At 46.8% G+C, this 21441-nt stretch overlaps 1 protein-coding gene across 1 annotated transcript in view; it reads right to left on the bottom strand.

Annotated features, from left to right (window-relative positions):
* The window catches only part of LOC102369999 (rho GTPase-activating protein 27), a 62200-nt gene that overhangs the window by 5193 nt on the left and 35566 nt on the right, over positions 1-21441 (bottom strand). Inside the window, exons 7-13 of the mRNA XM_025207339.1 lie at positions 14770-14874; positions 7231-7329; positions 6146-6239; positions 4731-4856; positions 3466-3564; positions 2664-2741; positions 509-643 (exon numbers count right to left, since the gene is read on the bottom strand). Of these exons, the coding sequence (XP_025063124.1) occupies positions 509-643; positions 2664-2741; positions 3466-3564; positions 4731-4856; positions 6146-6239; positions 7231-7329; positions 14770-14874 (736 nt within the window). The remainder of the gene's footprint in view (positions 1-508; positions 644-2663; positions 2742-3465; positions 3565-4730; positions 4857-6145; positions 6240-7230; positions 7330-14769; positions 14875-21441) is intronic.

Raw genomic sequence — 21441 nt, forward strand, 5'->3', positions numbered from 1 at the left:
AATGCCATGAGGATGAATCCACATGTCCTAGTGTGCTCAGAGTGGGAATCAGACATGAACTTAGATAGAAGGGAGTCGCATTTTCCCTCAAGGAACCATGTTGGCTGTCACTACAGGCTGTGGCCCAGAAGCCATAAAATAATCCTCCTCCTTTATGAGAATTTGGGTTTGCCTAACAAACTAAGATCCAGCTGGTAACAACCAGGTTCAAAGCCATTCCTGCCAAAAACAATTCAAACACAAGACTGCTTGGTCCATATTCATAGCTGATTGCTCGAAAATCAGACTGTGAATGCAGACAGCTTGGGTGCCTTAGGCCATGGCCTAGACCAGTAGTGCTCAATATTTTGCCCCAGCAGGCTGGATGGGCAGTGCCTGTTTGGTCCTGGGGCCAGAACCCAAATATACTGGGGAAATCCTGGTGGACATGGCCCTGCTGGGTAGAACGCTAGCTAAATGACACAGGCAGCATAGACAAGCAGGGTGTGGTTAGCCCTTATATCCATACTTATGGCAGTGATGAATTTATCAAAGTGGCTGAAAGGAAAGAGGGGCTCTGGCAGCTCGCGGAAGAAAAGCTTCAAGGCTCCCGTGATGACATGCACATCCTCCCACCGGCCGTCATCCAGGTCCAGATGCTCATCTGCAGGGCGATAACGAATATATGAGACCAGGGATTTTCAATTCTTTTGATCCCCTGGCCCAACTCCATTCCCTTGCACAGCCCCACGCCCCTGCACTCACAAGACCCATCTTCCCTCCTTCTCCACCTGCCATCCCCCTACACAATCCTGTGCACAGCACAGGCAAGAGGAACCTGGCCCCGAGAGTCCTGGACCAAACCACTAACTCCTAGGTCTACTACAGAATTCTGCTGAAGAAGGTAATAGACAAGACAGACGTCTCATCTTTAAGGCTGCAAGTGAGAGAGCCCATCCTTCCCTAGGCCCCTTATTCCAATGTTCGGTCACCCTCAGTGCTGACAGTTTGCACTTTGGTTCCAGTTTGGGCCCCTGGATCATGTTTCACCTTCATCTGATACATTAAGGAGCCCAACAGCCATCAGCAACCTCCCCTGTGCTGGAGATCCATGGCCAGTTTTCAAAGGGCCCAATGTGCCCAGCTACACTTAACAGGGGTCTACACAAGAACTGGCCTTTGCAGGATGTGCTTAAGTTGCCTCTTAACCTTGGTTTTCATAGATGGAAGGAGCTCAGTGCTTTTAGTCTCTTATGGATAGTTTTTTCCTGGACATGTCATCTTTTTGGGTCTTCCAATCTCTGTCCAGGTGTTTTTTTAAAATATGAACAAGCTTTTGCTCTGCTTAGCTTCAGTTTTGCCCTAGCAGGAACTGCTTGGGGCTGGGGCAATTGGAGGCAAGGGGCACCATGTCTGTGTGCATGCACACACACATGCATGTGGCCAACATGCAGCCAGGCAGGGTGCTGGGAGCAGCCCTGGCAGCTAGATGCAGGTAAGTCTATGGGGAATGGGGGGTGGAAAGTCAGGGCTTGGACACTGTCCAGGGGGCTGTGGGGTGGGTGTGTATGAAAGGAATGGGTGCGAGACAGGGGTGCGGAGGGAGGCACTTGCCCCTCCAGTGGGGGAAGGGGGCAGGGGGACCATTCGGGGCAGTGGGGAGCTGCATGGCTGGGCTGGCAGCACCAGGGCCAGTGCCCTTCCTCACAGGGCTGGGGCACCAGCATATCACAGCCCCCACACCCCTCCACACACACGCACAGTTTTATACCCTCCCAACAGGCATCTTCTTTTTTGGAACTGGAAATATGGCAACCCTGCTCATGGAGGCACATTTCCCAGGTTTTTAAACCACTAGTCCATGCCCCCACTCTAATTTTTCAGCTCCCTTTTTCCAGATGTGGACACAATATTGCAGCAACTGATTTTCACAGACAACAGACTTCCAAAATCACTACTAGGTTTCTTGTTTATTTTTCTTTCTTTTGGTTTTTTTGTTTGTAAGGTTTTGTTTTGTTTTTTTTTAAAGAAACTATCCAAGGGGGGCTTATTAAGGCTGCATACACACATTCAAACAGAATCGGGGAGAATTCTCCCAGGCGTGTTCCCCTGGTAAAAGAAACCAAGCCAGAGCTGCACGTACAAACGTTCGCAAGCTGAGCCCCCTGAAGACTGGAGAGCTTACAGTGCCGATACTGTGCAGCCAGGTTGGGGGACATCTCAGCATGCTTTGCCGTCTTCCTTAGTCGGCCTGGCAACACCTCTCTGATTGGCTGACCCAGACTGCTCATGGTCAGGCCTATTTCCCTGTAGCGCAAAGTGGGGATTGTGAGGGGGTGTGCTCTGTTCTCTGCTGGATCAGCAGAGTCCAGCAAGGGATACAACATCTCCCTAGGAAGGAGGGGCAAATGCTGGGAGGACTGTGTTCTCTTCCGAGACGAGACACAGCATGTACAGACATTTGCTCTCCCAGGATAAACTCTCCTGGGAATGATTTCACTCTGGTTGTTCCCAGGTTCTCTCTCTCTTGGAGCAGTCATTTTTACTGTGGGAGAAAGCCTGAATATCTGTACATTCATGGTTTCTCTTGGGAGAGCAGCAACTCTCCCAGGAGAAAATGAATGTCTATACAAGACCCAAGAGAGCTATGAAATGGTAAAAAAGCCCAAAGAAACCAGTCCTACCATGATCCACTTTGTAGCGCAGTTTCTGTATCGTTGCCAGATTTCCACTTACTCGATACAGTCCATCAATGTCCAAACCTATCAGAGCAAAGAGAAAAACCACCATTTAGATCCACCCCTAACTAGGAAAAGGTTAATGAGGAGGAGGAGGAATGAACAGACTGCTGGGGTATGCCTAATCTACAGCTAGGGTATGACTACAACAGGTTGGCATGCCCATAACCTAATTAGCATGGGTAATAACTGCAGTGACAGTTTAGGCTAGCCACCTGAGTACCCTGGCAGGCTTGTTCAGCTGTCACTGAAGCTCATCTTGCTGCATTTTCCCCAAAATTGCTACCTGAGCAAATTAGATCTAAAATTAGATCTTCCAACTACAGTGAAGATAGCCCCATTTGCCTGATCTGTTGGGCTCACATTGAGGGAGCGGTGTGTTGGAGCGCAGCAGAAAGGGTTTAAGACTCTGCATCGCACACATACAGTAGAGGGGGCAATCAGAGGTGAAGGCAGCTTGGAAAGGATTAAAAAACTTGTGTATCACTTTCTCTTCTACTTCTAAAGAAACCTTTCCACGGCAGCATTTGATGATACAGCGCACAGGCAGGAGCATGCTGTTCTAGTGATTACAGCAATTGGCTACAGAGACACTTGAGAAGCAGCCCCTCCGAGCTTTAGCCAGTGTTCACCAGGTCAATCAGGTGGGGGTGTTGTGCCAGTGATGATGTAGATGGGCCCTTCCTCTCCATTACGCAAGGCAGGGATTCCTTTTTGGCTCTCCCATCATGCCAGTCTGCAAGCCTACCTCTGTTTTCTACTGTCTGGATGCATTGGTGCACGAACTTTGGTACCATGCCCCGCTCTCGCTCACACAGCACTTGCAGAGAGCAGCCAAACACTTGATCTGAAAAACAAACCACAAGACCCCAACCACATTACATAGCTGTAGACAAGGGGGTCAGCTGAGAATTCTCAATTCAGCTGGGACGGAACAGACAACCCCAAAGGACTTAATCTAGGAGGAATATCGCCATAGATATCCAAATACCTACAAGAGGCCACCCTAGCTCAGAGAGGTGAGCTCAGCCCAAGACACTGCTTGTGTAAGCAGTGTTAGCAATGCCCGTCACCCGTCCATATATTCCTGCTACTTAAGACCACTATGGTAGCATCTCAGAGCCCCAACCTTGGACAAGGGCCCCACTGTGCCAGATGCGGTACAAACAGAATTCACAGACAATTCTGGCTTCCTGAGCGTAATGGCTTAGCTATGCGCAGCAAGCTGGAGGGCAAGTGATCTTATTCAGTCACAGTGGGCATTAAGCTGGAGGCTCAGGGAACAGTTAGAATTAGTGTAGTTTCTCAGACTAAAGACACTGTAAAGATTTGCCTGGGTTCAAGTCTCTGCTCTGCCACCGATTCCCTGTAGGATCTTGGGCAAAGCATTTAGCCTCTTTGGACAGATAGGGAACACGCAGTACCTGCAGTCTGCTTTACAGGAGCATACAAGTATAAATACATTTCAGGGACTGAGAGGTGCTCAGGTCCGACAGCAGTGGGAACCAAAGTGGCACATATAGATCACGGGGCTGGATCTTGCATCTGCACTGGCCACAACTTCTGGGTGAAATGAAGTGTCCGTCATCCTGCAGGGGTGAGGGATGGGCTACACCATGTGCACACCCCATCACACCACTACATGCAGTATGAGTGTGCTTGACTGACTGACCAACCCACCCTCTGCACCCACAGCTGAGCTCTATGACGTAGTTTCACTGCTAACAGCATTTGAACAAGAGCCCAAGGCTGAGGGATATTTCTTCCTGTACCCAACAGGGTGGACTCAGCCATATTCCCCCACCCCTTGAAAGGTAGTGGTGCCCCCCATCAGGTACTCACATGGGATGCCCTGAATGTCTAGCCTTCCTGGGCATAGGCAATGGTTTAGACTTTCCCCATTTCCCCAAATGGTTGTGCTAGAATCCCCTCAGCTCCTGGAATAAAGGCTGCTTCTTCCCCCACAAGATGTCCCCCTTCCCTGTCCCCCCATGTGGGCAGCCTGGCCTATACCTTTGATGTATCCTCGCTCCCGCAGGGACTGCAGGGTTGGCCGTCGCTGAAGGAACTTGAGCAGCTTGTTTCGAACCTTGTTGGAGTCACTCTCAGAGCTCGTGGTGCCAGCTGACAGCCCAGAGCCTGCAGGAGACAAGGCAGAGCTAGTCAGAGGGAAACCTCCAGCAAAGCCCCCACACTGAAGGAGGACAGCAGGGGGTCTCTGGGCTCAGCCCTAGACTGGGGCACACAGAAGGAGGCACCCCTCAAACAAGGGGGCAGCAAGGATGCCCTGAGCCAGCTCTCCCTAACTTGCTGGCTTAAATGGAGCATCTTTCCCACAAGTGCATCTCTCCAACTTGCCAGCCAGGGTGACATGGACGGGGGAAACAGGGAGAGCTGAGAGTTAGAGATACAGCAACAGCTGACAGAAAAAAGAGACATCTCCCAAGTCCCCCCCTCTACTGGAGGAGGATGGATCCCACCGGCCTGCTCGCCTCCCCACCAAGGGCAGCGATAGGTTACCAGCACTCTGGCACATCCCGTCCACACCTACCTACCAATTTGGTAGACCCTCCTTCTTGGGATCTGTAGGATACATATCACTTTCCCCAATCCCACTGCTCCTGGACGCTTGGTACCATGGAACACCATGCTCCAGCTTCTCTGTCAAAGCAGGAGACAGTCCCTGCCTCATGCACCCATAAACAGTTGGGGCATCTAGTGCTGCTGCCTCATCATCCTCCCCAGCAATGGAAGACAGCTTTGCAAACAAGCCATATATGTAGCTTGCTGAGCCAGGTGAAACCACCTGCCTTTGCATTCCTGTCTTGCCCCCTTACCAGGAAGGCTTGTTAATGGAGTGCAGCAATTGCTATGGAGCTGCTGCTGTTCACTCTGGGAGTATAACTGGGCTCTAAATGAGCCACATAAGCCTGTTGGAGAAGTCCTCTGCTCTGTGCTGTTCTCTGCAAAGTCTGGGCACACCAGGGCAAGGCCAAGATGGAGGAGAGTCATAAACCTTGGAGCTGCTATGGAGACTGAGTTACAGGGTGGCTCTGGGGAGGCTGCCAGAAGATAAATGGCTGCTTGTGCTGGTTAGAGCAGCCTCCGAGTGCCCACAGCCTTGACTCCACATATGAACAGTTACCTTCACCACCCACTCCTGTGACCTCTGTGCTGCCTCCCAGGACACAGCTTGGTACACGGCCCTACAATTCCACTATTCAGCCTGAAGAGCCTACGCGGCAGGCCCCAGGGCTCAGCTGCATGTTCCCAAAGGGCATCAGATCATTAGCTCAGTACGATGTGTCCACAGCCAGTAACCCTGCACCAGAAAGATGGGTGTGGATGCATACAGTGCTGGGACCTTGACCTGAGCAGTGATGCAGTGTGGCACCTGGCAAGCTACTGCCTTCGTCTCAGTTACTAACCTGGAGTCCTCTTCTCTTCACTACTTCCTAGTCGTTCTTTAAATGCGCAGTCTGCTGCAGTTTCATCAGCATCCTCCAGAGAAAAGTCTGTGGACTAACACAGGCACAACATGAGATTTACTTTCCATCCCCCTCCTAAGTACCCAGTATGGCTCAATGGCATTTAAGAACAGGCAGGGAGCACTATGCTCTCACCAAGAGCCTGAGACGCACATCAGTGCTACACTGGAGAAAGACCACAGGTAAGTCAGAAATTCTCACCCCGACACCCAAACGTGTTGGGTGCTAGTCCATTTAGAAATAGTCACTGGGCCTGTTAAGCATTTGGTGGCAGGAATTGTCTTGCTGTGTGTTAGTGTACTGCCTAGCATGACAGAGCCCCTGTCCTGGACCAGGACTCCAAGGCATGACTGCCAATAGATGACAATAGGGGTATACCTGAAACTTTGTCCCAAGCTCAAACTCTTTGGTGGGGAGCAAGAGGCATCCAGTACTGCTGAGAACCCCTGAGGAAGGTTGGCTGGGATGGTTTAGTCAGGGTCAAGGACAATCCTGCCTTGGCCAAGGAAGATGAACTAGATTACCTCCTGAGGTCCTTCCAGCCCAACCTTTCCTGTGAACCTGAGGTCATCTGAAGGGAGCTGCTAGTAGCTCAAGTATCTTGAAATCTCACTGGAAAGAGTGACTTCGTTAAATGTGTCTGAAGATGCCACATTGTAAACATAGCTTTGTCCAAGGAGCTGGGTTGGTGAGAGGGAGGGCTGGGTGAGCAGGGGTGCAAAGCAGAAGAGGGGATGGGGAAGGAAACAAGAATGGGAGCTGCAGTGGAAAAAGACTACTGCCCCTGTCAAGGACGCTGGCATGGTGCGCAAACCACATTAGAAAGATTCAGATGGGTCTAGGGCCCCCCCCCCAATTACAACAAGAGCTCTGCAAAGTTTTTCTGAACAAAATGGCCTGGCCCCTGTGCGAGTGTGAGTTGCTCCTGCTGCTACTTGGTGGAGGGATCCCAGGCTCAGTGCCCAGACCTGACTTGCCCTAAAGTATCAGCATGTATATTGAAGCCAAGTAAAGTACATCCTCACCAGTTGGCTGATGGTCTCAGAGATTGCCTTCTGCCACGGGGCAATGATGGCCTCAGAATCATGCTGGATCAAATACTCTGAGCCGTCTCGTGTCTTCAGCTAAAAGGAGAAGCATTGACATCGTCAGGATGAGAGATGCTGTGTAGTCAGTGACACATGCCCCCAAACAGGGAGGAAAACAGGGAGGCAAGATTTGCCCCAAGAAACCTTGCAGTCTGATTTGGCAACAGCTCTGCTGTCGGTCATAGGGAGAAATAAAGCTTCTCCTTTATACAACTAGGGGTAGCCTGACCACATGGTCAGGAACCAACAGGCTGTCCTGGCCTGGGTGCATGCAACAGGGCTGTTCTGTAAGTGTTGTCCCAAGCAGGATGGGACAACACTTACAGAAGCAGGATGTCCCAATTTCTGTGTCAGGTCACAGCCCAACTTTATGCCTTTTGTATGCCCAGATTCCTGCCAACTTTGCTGGGCACACAGTGGATACAGAAGATAGCCCAAAGGCCCAGCAGGCATCTTGGGAAGTCACAGCTCCAGAGGCACTGCTAGCTGAGACCGTAGGCTGAGAACAACTCCCAACTTCAAGGATGGCAGCCCTTGCTTCAGCCTCCCCCTAACCCAGGCTCTGCTTTCACACTGAAGCCCTCTTGGCTCCTCCCTTCATGTAGCTACCTCTTCAGAGGCATACCTGGTGCTGTCCCTCCCACCTCTACCCACAGTCAGCTGAGGTAGTGGTAGCAGATGTCACCACCTTGGGCATCCTAATTATTTTGGTCTCCTTGTTCATGCCTGGTCTCACTTGTCTCCTTTAGACTGCAAGGTTTGTGAGGCAGGGCTTGCTGCTGGATAATGCTACACTGGTCAGCACCATCAGGATCTTATCTCAGCCATCTTGGTGCTAATAATACTAGCTAATAAGCTACAGCTATATCCTTGGTTTGCTAGAGGCTTCAGGTTAAACATCCATCTGCAGTTTGGTCCCACAGCCAGTCAGCATCCAGCCACACCAGTATAAGACCCTACATTTACTAAAATGACCAAGATGTTCTTCTGCTCAAGAGAGAGTCTTTGGGGAGATGCACACACGACAGGCCCTCCTACAGCAGTGGAGGAGCTGCCATTTTTTAACCTCTCTTCCCATGAAGTCCAGGTGCCCCTCAATAATAGCGCATAGCCTTGGGACACTTGACACTCACTTCTAAGGCTGACCATATGCTATAGGCTGCTGCTACTCAAACTGTGATGCTCTCTGTGTAGATGCATCCCTGTCAGCATGAGCTTCTCTGCCATCAGAGCATCAGAGCTATGCCAGCTTCCTCAGGTGGCAGCTGTGATGGTGTCTGCACTGGGGGTTTTGCAGCAGAACTACATCGGGTATGGAGTGAGAGCTCTCCACGCCCACGCCCACCCCTCTGCCTGCAGAATTCTGTATTGTAGACAGGGCCTAATTTAAAAAGGGAAGAAGGGTGACTGAAGAGCAGCCAGTCTGGGTGTCTCCAATGGAAGAGTGCCTGGTCTGTAAGCCTTTTTATAATGATTAACTATGTATCAGTTCCTCTCTGCCCCCCACCCCCCCAAATATGGCTATACTGGTATACCCCTCATGTGAATACAGCTATCCTAGAATAAATTTGCCTTATATTGGTATGGCTATTCCCAGACAAGGTGGGGAAGCAGTATATACATGGTTTTGTAAAGTCAAGTATACTATTACAGTTTCTCACCACTAGGTGTCAGTGGAGCAATTCATAGCCTTTTTGCATTGAGCAAATGTCTATCCCAGGATAATTGAGAGTACATGGCCCTTACTCCATTTGTAATTTCACCCCAGTTTTTCCTGTGGTCATTCTCTACCAATATACAAAAAATACAGAGGTATGAGGACTGGAAAATGTTCAGTACAGGGGGAAAGGGCCATAGAGCCACAGGATAGCAACAAGGGATGCAAAATGAAAATGATTAGGTCAGAATGCAAAAATAAGTCCCTTGTCTGTATACAAATGAGAGGTATGGGGAACAAACAAGATGAGCTGAAAGCCATAGCCTGTGAAAAGTCCTATGATCTGATTGCTATCAGAAAGACTTGGTGGGACAGCTATTTCAACTGCAACATAAAGGTTGAAGGATATACTTTTTTTTTGGAAGGAAAGGATGGGGGGAGGAGGGGAAAGGTGGTGGTGTCAAAAATATATATACATTTGTTCTCTGGTTCAGGAGGAAGGGGGTAATAGATCATAATGTATTATTTGGGTGAAGATGAAAGATACAGCACCAATATAACGGTGTGGATTTATTGCCATGTCAGGCAGAAGACATGGATGATGCACTTTAAGATGATGATAAAATTATCCAAAAAAAAGGTATGAGATAGTACTGATGAGAGCTCTTGATTTTCTGGGTAGCTGCTGGAAGAATAATACAGCCAAATACAACATGTCAAGCAAGTTTTTAACTTTTGTGGAAGACAACTTTGTTCCAGAACACTGAGGACACAACTAGGGGATAATCTATTTTGGATCTTGTCCTGACCAACAGGGAAGAACTGGTGAAGGTGACAGGAAACTTGGGGGGCAGCAATCACAATCTGAGGATTCAGGATTCTGAGATGTGGAAAGTATGAAGTCAGCAGAACACACCGGATTTCAAGTGAGGCAGATTCCAACCAGCTCAAGGAGATGCAAGGTACCATGGGAGGAAAGACTAATGGATAAAAGGGGCTCAGGAGGGCTGGGAACTTTTAAAAAGGCACAATATTAGAAGCCTAATAAGAAGCTGTTCTGATACGATGGAAGCACAAGACAAACAAGAGACCAGTGTAGCTGCACAAGGAGCTCCTAGGGTGTCTCATATACAAAAGGAAAGCATACAGACAATGAAAAGATGGGCAGGTCACCAGAGAAGCACACCAAGAAATAATAAGAACTTGCAGGGACAAAAGCCAGGAAGACAAAGTTTACAACCAGTATTGGCACAGTATTTAAGGTGTGAACACACAATGGATTTATAAAGGGAGATAATGATGCCTTCAGATTTGTTCACCATTTCCTTAAAAATTCCTAATATTTCTTGGTACCAGAGGATTGGAGAGTTGCTAATGTGACTCCCATATTTAAAGAATGCCCTAGAGGGGAATCAGGAAAACTGCTAGAAACAATAATAAAAGTAAGACTTGTTCAACACATGGGTAAACGTGACTTGCTGGGGAGGACGTGACTTGGTGGGGAGGACTCAACATGGCTTTGTCAAAGCAAAGTATGCCTCACCAACCTACTAGAAGTTCTTTGAGGGTGTCAATAAGCAAGAAGATGGGATGATCCAGTTGACAGTATATCTGGACTTCCAAAAAGCCTTTGACAAGTTCCCTCATCAGAAGCTCTTAAAGTTAGGTAGTCATGGGGACTACAGGGAACATTTGCTCATGGATTAGTAATTGGTTTAAAGATAGAAAGCAAAAAAGTGAGTATAAAGTGGGGAGTTTTCAGGATGGAAAGAAGTAAACAGGAGGGTCCCCAAGAATCTGTGTTGGGACCAGTGCTGTTTAACATATTCATAAGTGATCTGGAAAAAGGGATGAGTAGTGAGGTGGCCATATTTACAGATGACACAAAATTATTCAAAGTAGTAAAGACCAAGGTGAACTGCGAGGAAAAACAGAAGGATCAGCCCATTACTGCGCTAATGGGCAACTCAACGACAGATGAAAGTCAAAGTAGATAAGTGTTAAGTGATGCACATGGGCAAAAATAATCCAAACTATAACTACAGTATGACAGGCTCTACATGACCTCTTACCACAGATGAGAAATATGGGAATTGTTGCGAACCGCTTGCTAAAAACACCACCACAGTGCTCAGCAGCCATCACAAAGGCAAATGAAAAAGGGACTTCCCTTATTAAGAAGGGAATTGTAAACAAAACTGAAATCATCATTATGCTCCTTTATAAATCCATGGTGCATCTACACCTTGAATACTGTGGTTTAGTTCTGGTCCCTACACATCAAAAAAAGAAGGGCAGCAAGGATGATTAGTGGTATGGAGGGGCTTTCATATGAGGAGAGACTAAAGAGGCTAGGCCTGTTAAGTTTAGAAGAGAGACACTTGAGGGGGTACATGATAAGGGTTTACGAAATACTAAGTGGTGAAGTAGATAGGGATTTATTATTTGGCATCTCTCACGATACAAGGACTAGGGGTCACAAGATAAAAGTAGTAGGAAGTAAGTTTAAAACTAACAAAAGGAAGCTTTTCATACAATGTATAATTACAGTGTAGAACTCATTGCCACCAGATGTTATGGACAGCAAGGCAAGAACAACAAGAGGTTTAAGTGTCTTGGCCAGAAAAGAAAGACCAAGGAAGCTGTGGGCCCATTGTTAAATAGCCAAGGCAAACTCTTAAGAGAAGCAGCAAAGGAAGAAGAGCTGCTCACCAGCTACTTTACCTCAGTCTTCACAAAAGAAAAATTAAGCTGCACCCAGACAGCTAATAAGGATCATCTTAAAGAGGAAGAGCCAGGGAACTATAATCAGCTAGTCATCTCAATATATGGGAAGTTATTTGTTACTCAAGCATATCATAAGAAAGTCCATATCAGAGCATATCAGAAAAGCTGATCATGAGCAGCTAGCATGGATTTACAATGAACAAACTGTCCCAAACAAACTTGAACTCCTTTTTTCAACAAGATAACTAGTTGGGTGAAGGGAATGCAGTGGATATAGTGTATCTGGACGTCAGCAAGGCTTTTGACAAAGTCCCACATGACCTTTTCAAACAACTTGAAGATGTGGGCTAGAATTATACACCTACTACAAGACAGATAGACAACTCACTCAATAGCTGCAAGTAAAATGATAATTATAAATGGATCCGTGTGAAAATGGAATTCGTTTCTGGCTGGATTCCCACTGGGGTCTGACTATCCTAGGCCAAATAATATGCAACATATTTATTTAATGAACTGGGTGCTGAAATAGAGAGTTTCTTAAACATATTAGCAGGTGACATGAAACTGAGGAGGACTGTGAACAATTTGGAACAGAAGCACAATTTGGAAGAAGCACAATTTGGACAGGATCTTGCTTCTGTAGGACAGAAGCACAATTTGGAAGGATCTTGATAGATTGGAAACCTGGGTTTGAGCTAAGAGGGTAAAGTACAATGCTGACAAATGCAAGATTGTAGACCATGCATAGGCTTGTGCAGCATGAGTTATGGATGACAAGCAGCAATATAACTCGATCAAATATACGCTATCCAAAGCATAAGAAAACTGCAGGGGAAGCGTAGATGTCAGGCTTTGGCCATTTTCAGGAAATCTGAGTCAAAGCTGCAGAAATATGACTGAACAGCAAGCTAAGAGCCTGTATCCTAAATACTCTGTATTACAACTGCATCCTAAAACATTAATAAGCAAGGTGACCATAAGTATTAATAGTTATTTTGCTATGATAAGTGTATTTTACTAACATGTTTAAATGATTATAGACACAGAGGCAGCCTTGAGGATGGAAAGAGCAAAGCAGCCTTGTCAGGCCACAGTAAGTAAGTAACTGGCAAAAGCCAAAGGGCAAGCCTCAGTGGGAAATAAGACATCTTTCCTTCTGCCATCTCAAAAACATTTCAATTGATTAACAAGATCTTGATTAAAGTAAAGATTAACTGATGACTAACAGACTGGGATCAGACAACCCAAAATAAAGAGCCTTAGCCAAGGTGATCCCTAGACCTCTTTCCCAGATCCATTAAAATCCAGTTCCATCCAGTTCCAAAAGTTGCTGAGAAAAAAAGAAAATTTAAATAAAACCAATCAATCAGAGATCAATTATTAGCATCTATAAATATCAGGCACGGCGCAAGCAACAAATTAGACTTTCCCTGAAGCCCAGAAGAAAAAAAACACACTAAACCTAACTCAGTGAGAGTCCTCAGGAAAGCAAAGACACCTGGCCAGCAGACCTGTTCCTCCTGAATCCAAGGCTATCCAAGCCTGGTCTTTATTCGTACCAATACGTCTCTGCTACTGCATACCCTAAGAAAACTTTTGAGTTGTGACAGGAATGGTCTCATTGATCAATTAACCTCACTCCTAGCCATGAGTCAACTCAAAGGAAACAAGGTGCTACACATCAGGAAAAACAATCAAAAACACAGATTCAAAATGGGTGACAACTGGCTGGATGGCAGCACTATGGAGGGAGTCTTGGTGGATCGCAGACTCAGTATGGTCTGCAGGGCAACACAGCTGCACGTAAGACGTGTGCAATTTTGGGCTGCATCAACAGGAGCGTTAAGTATAAGACATGAGAGGTGATAGCACCTCTCTATTTGGCGCTAGTTAGGCCTCATCTTGAGTAGTGTGTGTACTTCCAGGCTCGCCATTTTAAAAAGGACATGGAGAAGTTAGAGAGGGTCCAGAAGTGGGTGACAAATGAGAAAGGGCTTGGAAGGCAAGTCATATGAGGAGAGACATGTTCAGCTTGTGGAAAAGGCGCTTAAGAGGGGACACAATATTCTTAAATATCAGAAAGGCTGCCACAGAGGGAAAACACCTTCTCTCTCTTGTTGAAGCAGGACATGGACCAATGGCTTGAAGCTGCAGTAAAGTACATTTAGATTAGACATCAAGAAATGCTTCTTCATTGTTAGAACAGTGAGGCAGTGGACTACTATGCCTAGGGAAGTTGTGGAATCTACATACTGGAGGTGTTTAAGAAGAGGCTGGATAAGCAATGGTCAAGTATAAATCGAGGAGCAACTATGCTATGCTGATGCTATACTATGTATATTTCCCATGCTCTTCCACTGCACAGGTCTGGAAAGGAACTTTTCCAGTTCCTGCTGCTACATGCATCAGGATTTATTTCCCCACCACACCTGCCTCAGAAGCACTGGGTGTTGGTTGCAGCCAAGGCTGGGCGTTTTGACTGGGGTATGCCAACGCTCTCCGTGGGACTAAAATCTGGAAATTCCTAACTAGAGGGTTTTGCCCCTCTGCTCAAGATCAGACTGATCACCACTTTTGGGGTCAGGAAGGAATTTTACCCCATGGTCAGACTGGTACAGATTGTGGGGATTTTTTTGCCTTCTTCTGTAGCTGGGAGCACAGCCCTCTTCTTTGGTTCTTGAGTATATTTTAACAATCCTGGCAGCAACAGGACATTGGCCGCCATGATCCCCCCACTTGCCCTGTGGCAGGTTAGGGTGCTATGTCTTGTGGTTGTGTGACAGGGTTGATTCTGTCGTTTTAGCTAATAGATTAGACAAGGATTTGAATGGAATGGTTTGTTCAGGGCTCACCCTGCCCCTGGCAAGGGGTTGGACTAGGTGACCTGAAGCAGTCCCTTCCACCCCGACTTTTCTGGCTCTGTACCAGAGGCAAGTGAATTACACCAGCATAGGGCTAATTACGATGTGTCCACTCCTTTTTCATGCTTGTTGCATGTCCAATGATTTTGGTGTAATCCTTGCCAAGGCATGCTCCCCTGCTACATACAGAGGACACAGCAGAATTAATGCTGCACTGAACATATTTACCTCTAAAACATGCTTCTTGCTTGATTTCTCTTTGGTGGCCCATGAAATGGTGGCCCCCAGAAGACCCACAGTATGCTCAGGTGTGGTCAGCACGGCAGGGTGTTTCTGCAGAAAGAAAAGAGAATGGTTATACTTGGGGATCCAGAGGGCATGGTGCTGCTATTCATAGCTGCAGTGGTCACAGGATGGAAGACATCTCTTTTTTGGCAGGCTAAGGAAACAGTCACATGGGCAGGACTACCAAGCCCATCCATGGCATTTCTCATAAGGGCATCTGGGTAGAATACCAGCACCCATGCAAGGCTCAGAGCAGGGGATGGGTAGGCTTCAGCTGGAATCATACTACCCTCCAGCCACCGACTTCAGGTACAGTTAGTGCCAGCAACATGGCTGCTATCACAAAGGATTACTTTGCTGGCATCAGTGAGGCCTAGAGCATTTCTAAGGGTGGTATTACAAGTTACCTTTATACAATTCTGAAGTCACTTAAGACAGAAATGTCCATACATTAAAGGGTGTTAAACTCTAAGTATTTATGCCACTTCAGGCAAGGGTTATCTTTAGGTCACTTTACCTAGCTCAAGCTAGTGAATTGTTAGTCCGCTCCATGGAGATAAAACGACCAATTTGCAGTCATCTAGCATCCCAGGATACACAGCTTCCAGCCCTTCTACCTCTGAAAAAAAACTTTCCACCCTCCTAAACTTCACTGCCCAGGGGGTGGTACTGGCCCCAACCCACCCCAGTGAGTATGACCCCAGCCCACATGACACCATGCTGCCAACTTCAAGGACCCAGGAAGACTCAATCTGGGACCCTGGGCTGGATGCCAGGCCTGTGGCACTTCCCCCAGAGGGACAAAAGCTTAGTCCACTTCCAGGTGGCTCTCCCCTAGCCAAAAGAATTGGGAGGGTGGGGAAAGGGAGGGGGGAGCGTTGCTTCCCTCCCCAGCCTCCTGCAATCCTGGGGGTGGGAAAGGGATGCCTAGCACCAGGCAGAGCAAAAGCATGGAGTCTGGGGAGGCACGCTAACCTGGGATCCATGTCATCACTATGGTTAATCCCTGGCAGCTCCGAGCTGGTAGCAGAGCCACCAAGTTGCATGAGCATGGAGCCCAGGGAGGCATGCTTCCCTGAGCTCTGTGCTTTTGCTCCTACCTACTCAGTGCTTAGAGAAGGGATAGAGTCCTGGCTCCTCGCCGTGCCCGTTAGCTCATCCTCTAATGGCAAGTCACAGTTCTGCAGCTCCGAGATGGCATTAACCTGCAGCTGCTGGAAAACTCTGCTAAGTTCAACACCAGGCAACATGCCACAGATTTAGAATGGTTTAAGGGTAACCTTATGAATCTCTCTGAAAGTAAAATTCACAGATAAAACACCAAGAGTCCAGAGTTGGTTAAGAGGTGATGGGCTGCTCAGCAAGCAGAGATGGAAGGCAGGAAGGGGGCCCCAGGCAGGATTGTCAAAAAGCCCAAATGACTTTGGAGCACAAATTCAAGATGTTTAGTCTTAGGGACTGGACCCAACATGTGTGTGTTAGGTTTATCTACCCTTAAAAAAAAAAAAAAGAAGTAGACAATGTGGAGCTGTACACCAGTGTAACCCTCTAAAATGTAGCATTGAATTACCCAAGGGAAAACAGTAAAGACTTTTGCTTCCTTCCCAGGGTAGCTTTTTCCTGAATATAAAATGGCTTTTTTCCTGCTCTTCTGCCACCTAGTGGCAAGACCCTATAACAGCATTCACCGTAGCAATTATCGCAAGATGATTAGCGGTTGGTTTGCTCCAGCCTCTGATCTGATGTACAATGGTGTACAAAACTCATGCGAGTTACAGCTAGGTTAAGAGGCTGTGCCCAGGTCCTTGTTGAATTAAATGCTTTTAAGGATCTCAGTGCCAATGCCAGGGATGGCTGAAACCCAAGAGTAGGTGCTCAATGCCCAATGCGGAGCTAAATAGAGGGCAAACCATCCTAGCACAGACTGTCCTGTGGAGCTCAAGAAGAGAAACTGAGGCAGAGAGAAATTAAAGGGGAGCTCCAAAGAAAAAGGAGTTGGAGGTGTCTCAAAATTGCATTTTATCCAATGACTAATGTCACATAATAATACAGAAATGGTCTGTGAACCTGGGAATACAACCCATCTGAAGACAGTGTCTAAACTATTAGACAAATAAAACCTCTCCTCTCATGCTCTCTCAGTCCAAAATAAGTCTTGAGGTTTTTTTCAACAGGGACGTCTGCACCGGAAATAGCTTAGGGCCTGGTAGTCGAGGGGCCCTTCTGGTAGATTTGAGGAGAGAACTGACCCCAGGTTTCCTCAAAGGCAAGGCGAGTGCTCGGACCACTAAGCTGTTGTATTGACGGGGGCCAGGGGGTTGGGGGAAATAACCCCATCTTCTCTTCCTGCCATGGTTTGAAGAAAGCGGTGGTTGGCCCTGCATTTTGTGAGGAGCTTAATGTTGCTGGGCATGGCATTAAACTGCATCCTCTGCTGCCTTGCAGTCACTTCTTGGTTGAAGAAAGGCTAAGGGACCTCACACTGACAGAAGAAGTGCTCACACTGAAGCGACCGGCAGTTAGCAGCTCTGTTCAGGTTGCTCTCTGGCAGAAGCTACACCCCGTGTCACTGAATGTCGAGACCTGTTCTGGCCTTTGGGTTTTGGCTCAGTGGTCAAAGGCGGGGGGATGACAGGTCTACGGCAGCCTTCGTTCTTCCATAACTCTGCCTAGGCGTATGCACTGACTTTCTCGGCAAGATGGTTGCAGGGGGCTGAGAGGCATAAGGGCCCTGAGGAAGCTACCAAGATTTCCAAGCAGCCCTGTTTAGGGATGGCCTGCTTGCCTTGCATGAGGGTAGCCCTAGAAAAGGTTGCCAAACACGCCCTGCCTCATTTCTTACATCCTGGCTCAACTGATTTTACAAACAGAACTGCTTGCTGGAATATATGGACTCTGACCCCTGGATATGACTTTGATCTGAATTCAGGTCTGAGGAAAATGGCTGTGTTGAGTAATGAGCTTGCGCATTTCAGAATTGACATCACAGCTCTATCAGAAACTCGGGTCTCAGACACAGGCTTCACATGAAGAAGGATTTCACCATGGCAAACCTGGTTACTGGCATGACAAAGAAGGATTACTGGCATGGCAAACCTGAAGGAGTAAGTAGAGTATGGTGTAGGTTTTGGTATGAGAAATGAACTTATGTCATTGTGGGAAACTGCAATTGCAGTGTCCATAAGTACCATGACACCTTGAGTTAAACTACAGAAGGGATTCATCACCCTCACCAGTGTCTATGCTTCAAATCTGCAGGCTGGGGATGAGAAGGACGGACAGCTTCTATCAACAGCTGCAAGAACTGATTGATGGGATTACACGGAAGGAGCCCATTCTAGTACTTGGGAGACTTCGATGCAAGGAGTCGGATCCAACGCTGAGACCTGGCCCAGGATTCTGGGTAGGTATGGCATTGGACATATGAGTGAAAAAGGTCAGAGAATTCTTGAGCTCTGTGCCAGTCACGGAGTACTGGTGACCAATGCTTTCTTTGCTGGTAACATCAGAAGAACATCGTGGAGACACCCAAGGTCCAAGTACTAGCATCAGCTGGACTTGGTACTGACAAGACATGCACACCTGAAAGATATCCTACATACATGAGCCTTTCAAAGCACAGACTGCAATACGGGCTACTCCCTTGTCTGCTGCAAAGTGAAATTTCAAACTAAGAAAATCCACCGCAATAAAGCTGCTGGACAACCTTGTATTGACATTTGACAAATCATTGAAAAGCTGTTTGTTGACAGGATCTTTGAAGTAGTAGCAAAATCAGCCAGAATAAATGAAACTGCATGAGATGCACAGGAAGTCCTAAAAACAAGCATGTACAATGCAGCAATCAAGAGATTTGGAAAGAATACTGAGAAAAATGTCAACTGGTTTGTAGACCATTTGGAGGTACTGCTGCCACTTGTTGAAAGAAAAAAACTGCCCTAATCGCCTACAAGTCTACTCCTAATTCACTGAACAACCTAACAGAAGCTTGTAAGGCTGTTCAAACAGCTTCCAGGAGGTGCTTTCAAGAATTTTGGCTAGGTCTCTGTGACAGCATCCAACAGCAGCCAGTTGTATGAGGACATTAGAAAAGCCATTGTACCATCAAAGTACAAGACAGCTCTGTTGAAAGACCTGGATGATAATATCGTAATTTATATGGGGAAGCAACTGAAGAGGTGGATTGATATACTCAAGGGAGTCTGTAGTAGACCAGTGTGTACTAGACAAATTGCCTGGGTTTGATGTTATGACTTTACTAGATGCCAAACCTACATTAAAGGAACTTGGAACAATGCATCGAGAGATCCCGATAACAGATCTTCAGGTTCTGACAGTTTACCCGCTGAACTTTACAAATGTGCAAACAAAGACTTGCTGCAAACATTGCACGAGCTACTGCTACTCTGTTGGAAGGAAAAAACTATTTCATAAGATTTCAAGGATGCTCGTTTCATCTAACTCCATAATAAAAACAAAGGAGACAGAAGTGACTGTAATAACTACAGAGGTACATCTTTTCTCAACATTGCAGGAAAAATCTTGTCATATTTTTTTACCTAGACCTCAAGCATTAGCTGAGAAAAATCTATCCTGAGAGCCAATGTGGCTTCTGCTTGGAAAGGTTCACCATAGATATGGTCTTCTCTGTAAGACACTGCAGGAAAAGTGCAGGGAGAAGCGTATCCCACTGTACATGGCTTGTATAGATTTAACAAGAGTCTTTGACATGATTAGTTGATCAGGGCTTTACACTGGTCTGAAGAAGCTTGGTTGTCCACCTATACTGCTAAACCTTGTAAAATCCTGATATGATGGTATGGAAGCAACTGTAATTTATGAAAAACAGGAGTCTGACTTATTCAACATCAACAACAGAATGAAGGCGGCCTGCACACTGGTTCCCACATAGTTTAACATTTACTTCTCATTCCTGCTTCAACAAGTGTTCTGTGATGTTCAAGAGGACATTTCTCTCAGTACTAGACGTGATGGAGGACTGTTTAACATTGCAAGGTTCAAAGCTAAAACAAAGGTGAAGCACATCATCATAAGGGACCCATTGTTTGGAGATGATGCAGCCCTTGTGGCTTCCAGTATTGATGCCCTACAACACCTCATTACCAAGTTCTCAGACTCATGCAAAATCTTTGGGCTAGCAATAAACTTGAAGACTGTTATGTACCAAGGCTCTTCAGAACCAGTTCCAGATATCACCTTTAGATGGTAGTCGTCTGATGTTGTTGACCAATTTTTCTACCTTGGCTCTGTTACCAGCAACGTAGATGTTGATGCTGAACTCACAAGTAGAATTGGCAAAGCGGCCAGGAACTTTGATCTTTTGCTAGACAGAGCCTAGAACAATAAACTGTCAGCTAAAATGAAAATGAAAATCCATATTTATGAACTTGTGTTTTATCCACTCTTCAGTATGGCTCAAACATGGATGACCTATGCCAAACATATCAAAAGACTAAACAGCTTTCATATCAGATGCCCATGTAAAATTCTTCGAGTAACATGGCAAGACAGGGTGACAAATGTGGAAGTGTTAAATCGTGCTGGTGTGTCATCCATGGGAACGTGGATTAGCACAAAGAGACTCAGGTGGCTTGGTCATGTCAAGCAAATGCCAGATCACAGGATCCTGAAGAACGTGCTATACTCTGAAGCTCACAAAGGGTCTAGAAAGAGAGGCAGACTACTGTGCAGATTTTGGGATGCTTGCAAAGATGACTTAGCATTGTTTGAAATCTCTGTGGATGATTGGGAAAGGAATGCAGAATACTACTCTGGTTGGCAGAGTTGGCTTGCAGATGGACCAAGGTGCTGCAAGGCAGACTGGATAAAGTTTTGTGATGACTGACATCAGACGAGGAAAGACTCTGCTGCTTGGGATTCAGAGCATTGCTAGTACGTAGGTATGCCTTACCTGTGGGTGGGACCGTCATGTGTGCATCGGACTCAACAGCCAAAGAATTTATTGGAGCATACACTATGCTCTGTAAAGGACTACAGTAGCAATTGACAATGTTGCTGGTTGACATTAAGCAGGCTCCAAGATGACCTCATGGGTCAGACCCTTGGAGGACTGAGGTGGTCATGGTGGGATGAAGACACCTGGCTTTCAGGTCCTAAAAGGATTAGGCATGAGCTAGTGCCAAGCTGCTCTGAGCACGCAGAGAAGTAAAACATTCAGTGCCCAGGGACCTCCATAGGGCCCTTCCCTTTGGACCAAGGTGCAGCTCAGAGGGGGGTTTCAAGGTTGCAAGTTTGAACCGAGGTAGAGAATTTAGAGACTGGAGAAGAGGCCCAAATCCTTTTCTGGGTCCAGCCCAAGACCCTGAACTGAGAATATGAGCAAGGATTCAAGCCTACTTGTTCATACTTGCTGCTGCTACCTCTCACCAGCAGTGGTGCTGTCTCCCTCACAGCTGACCCCTCTGAACCAGGTGACAAGAAGTTAACAAATAGTTTTATTTTACTGGCATAATGTAACTGTGTTGAATCCTGGCTGCTCAATGGGTTTGAGGTCAGTAGGTCTACTCACCAAGTCAGTAAACATATAGATTAAAAAATGGGTCAGCTAGCCTGCCATGCACTAATGCAGGGGGA

The sequence above is a fragment of the Alligator sinensis genome, unplaced genomic scaffold, assembly GCF_000455745.1.
Source record: "Alligator sinensis unplaced genomic scaffold, ASM45574v1 scaffold919_1, whole genome shotgun sequence".
Taxonomy (NCBI): domain Eukaryota; kingdom Metazoa; phylum Chordata; order Crocodylia; family Alligatoridae; genus Alligator; species Alligator sinensis.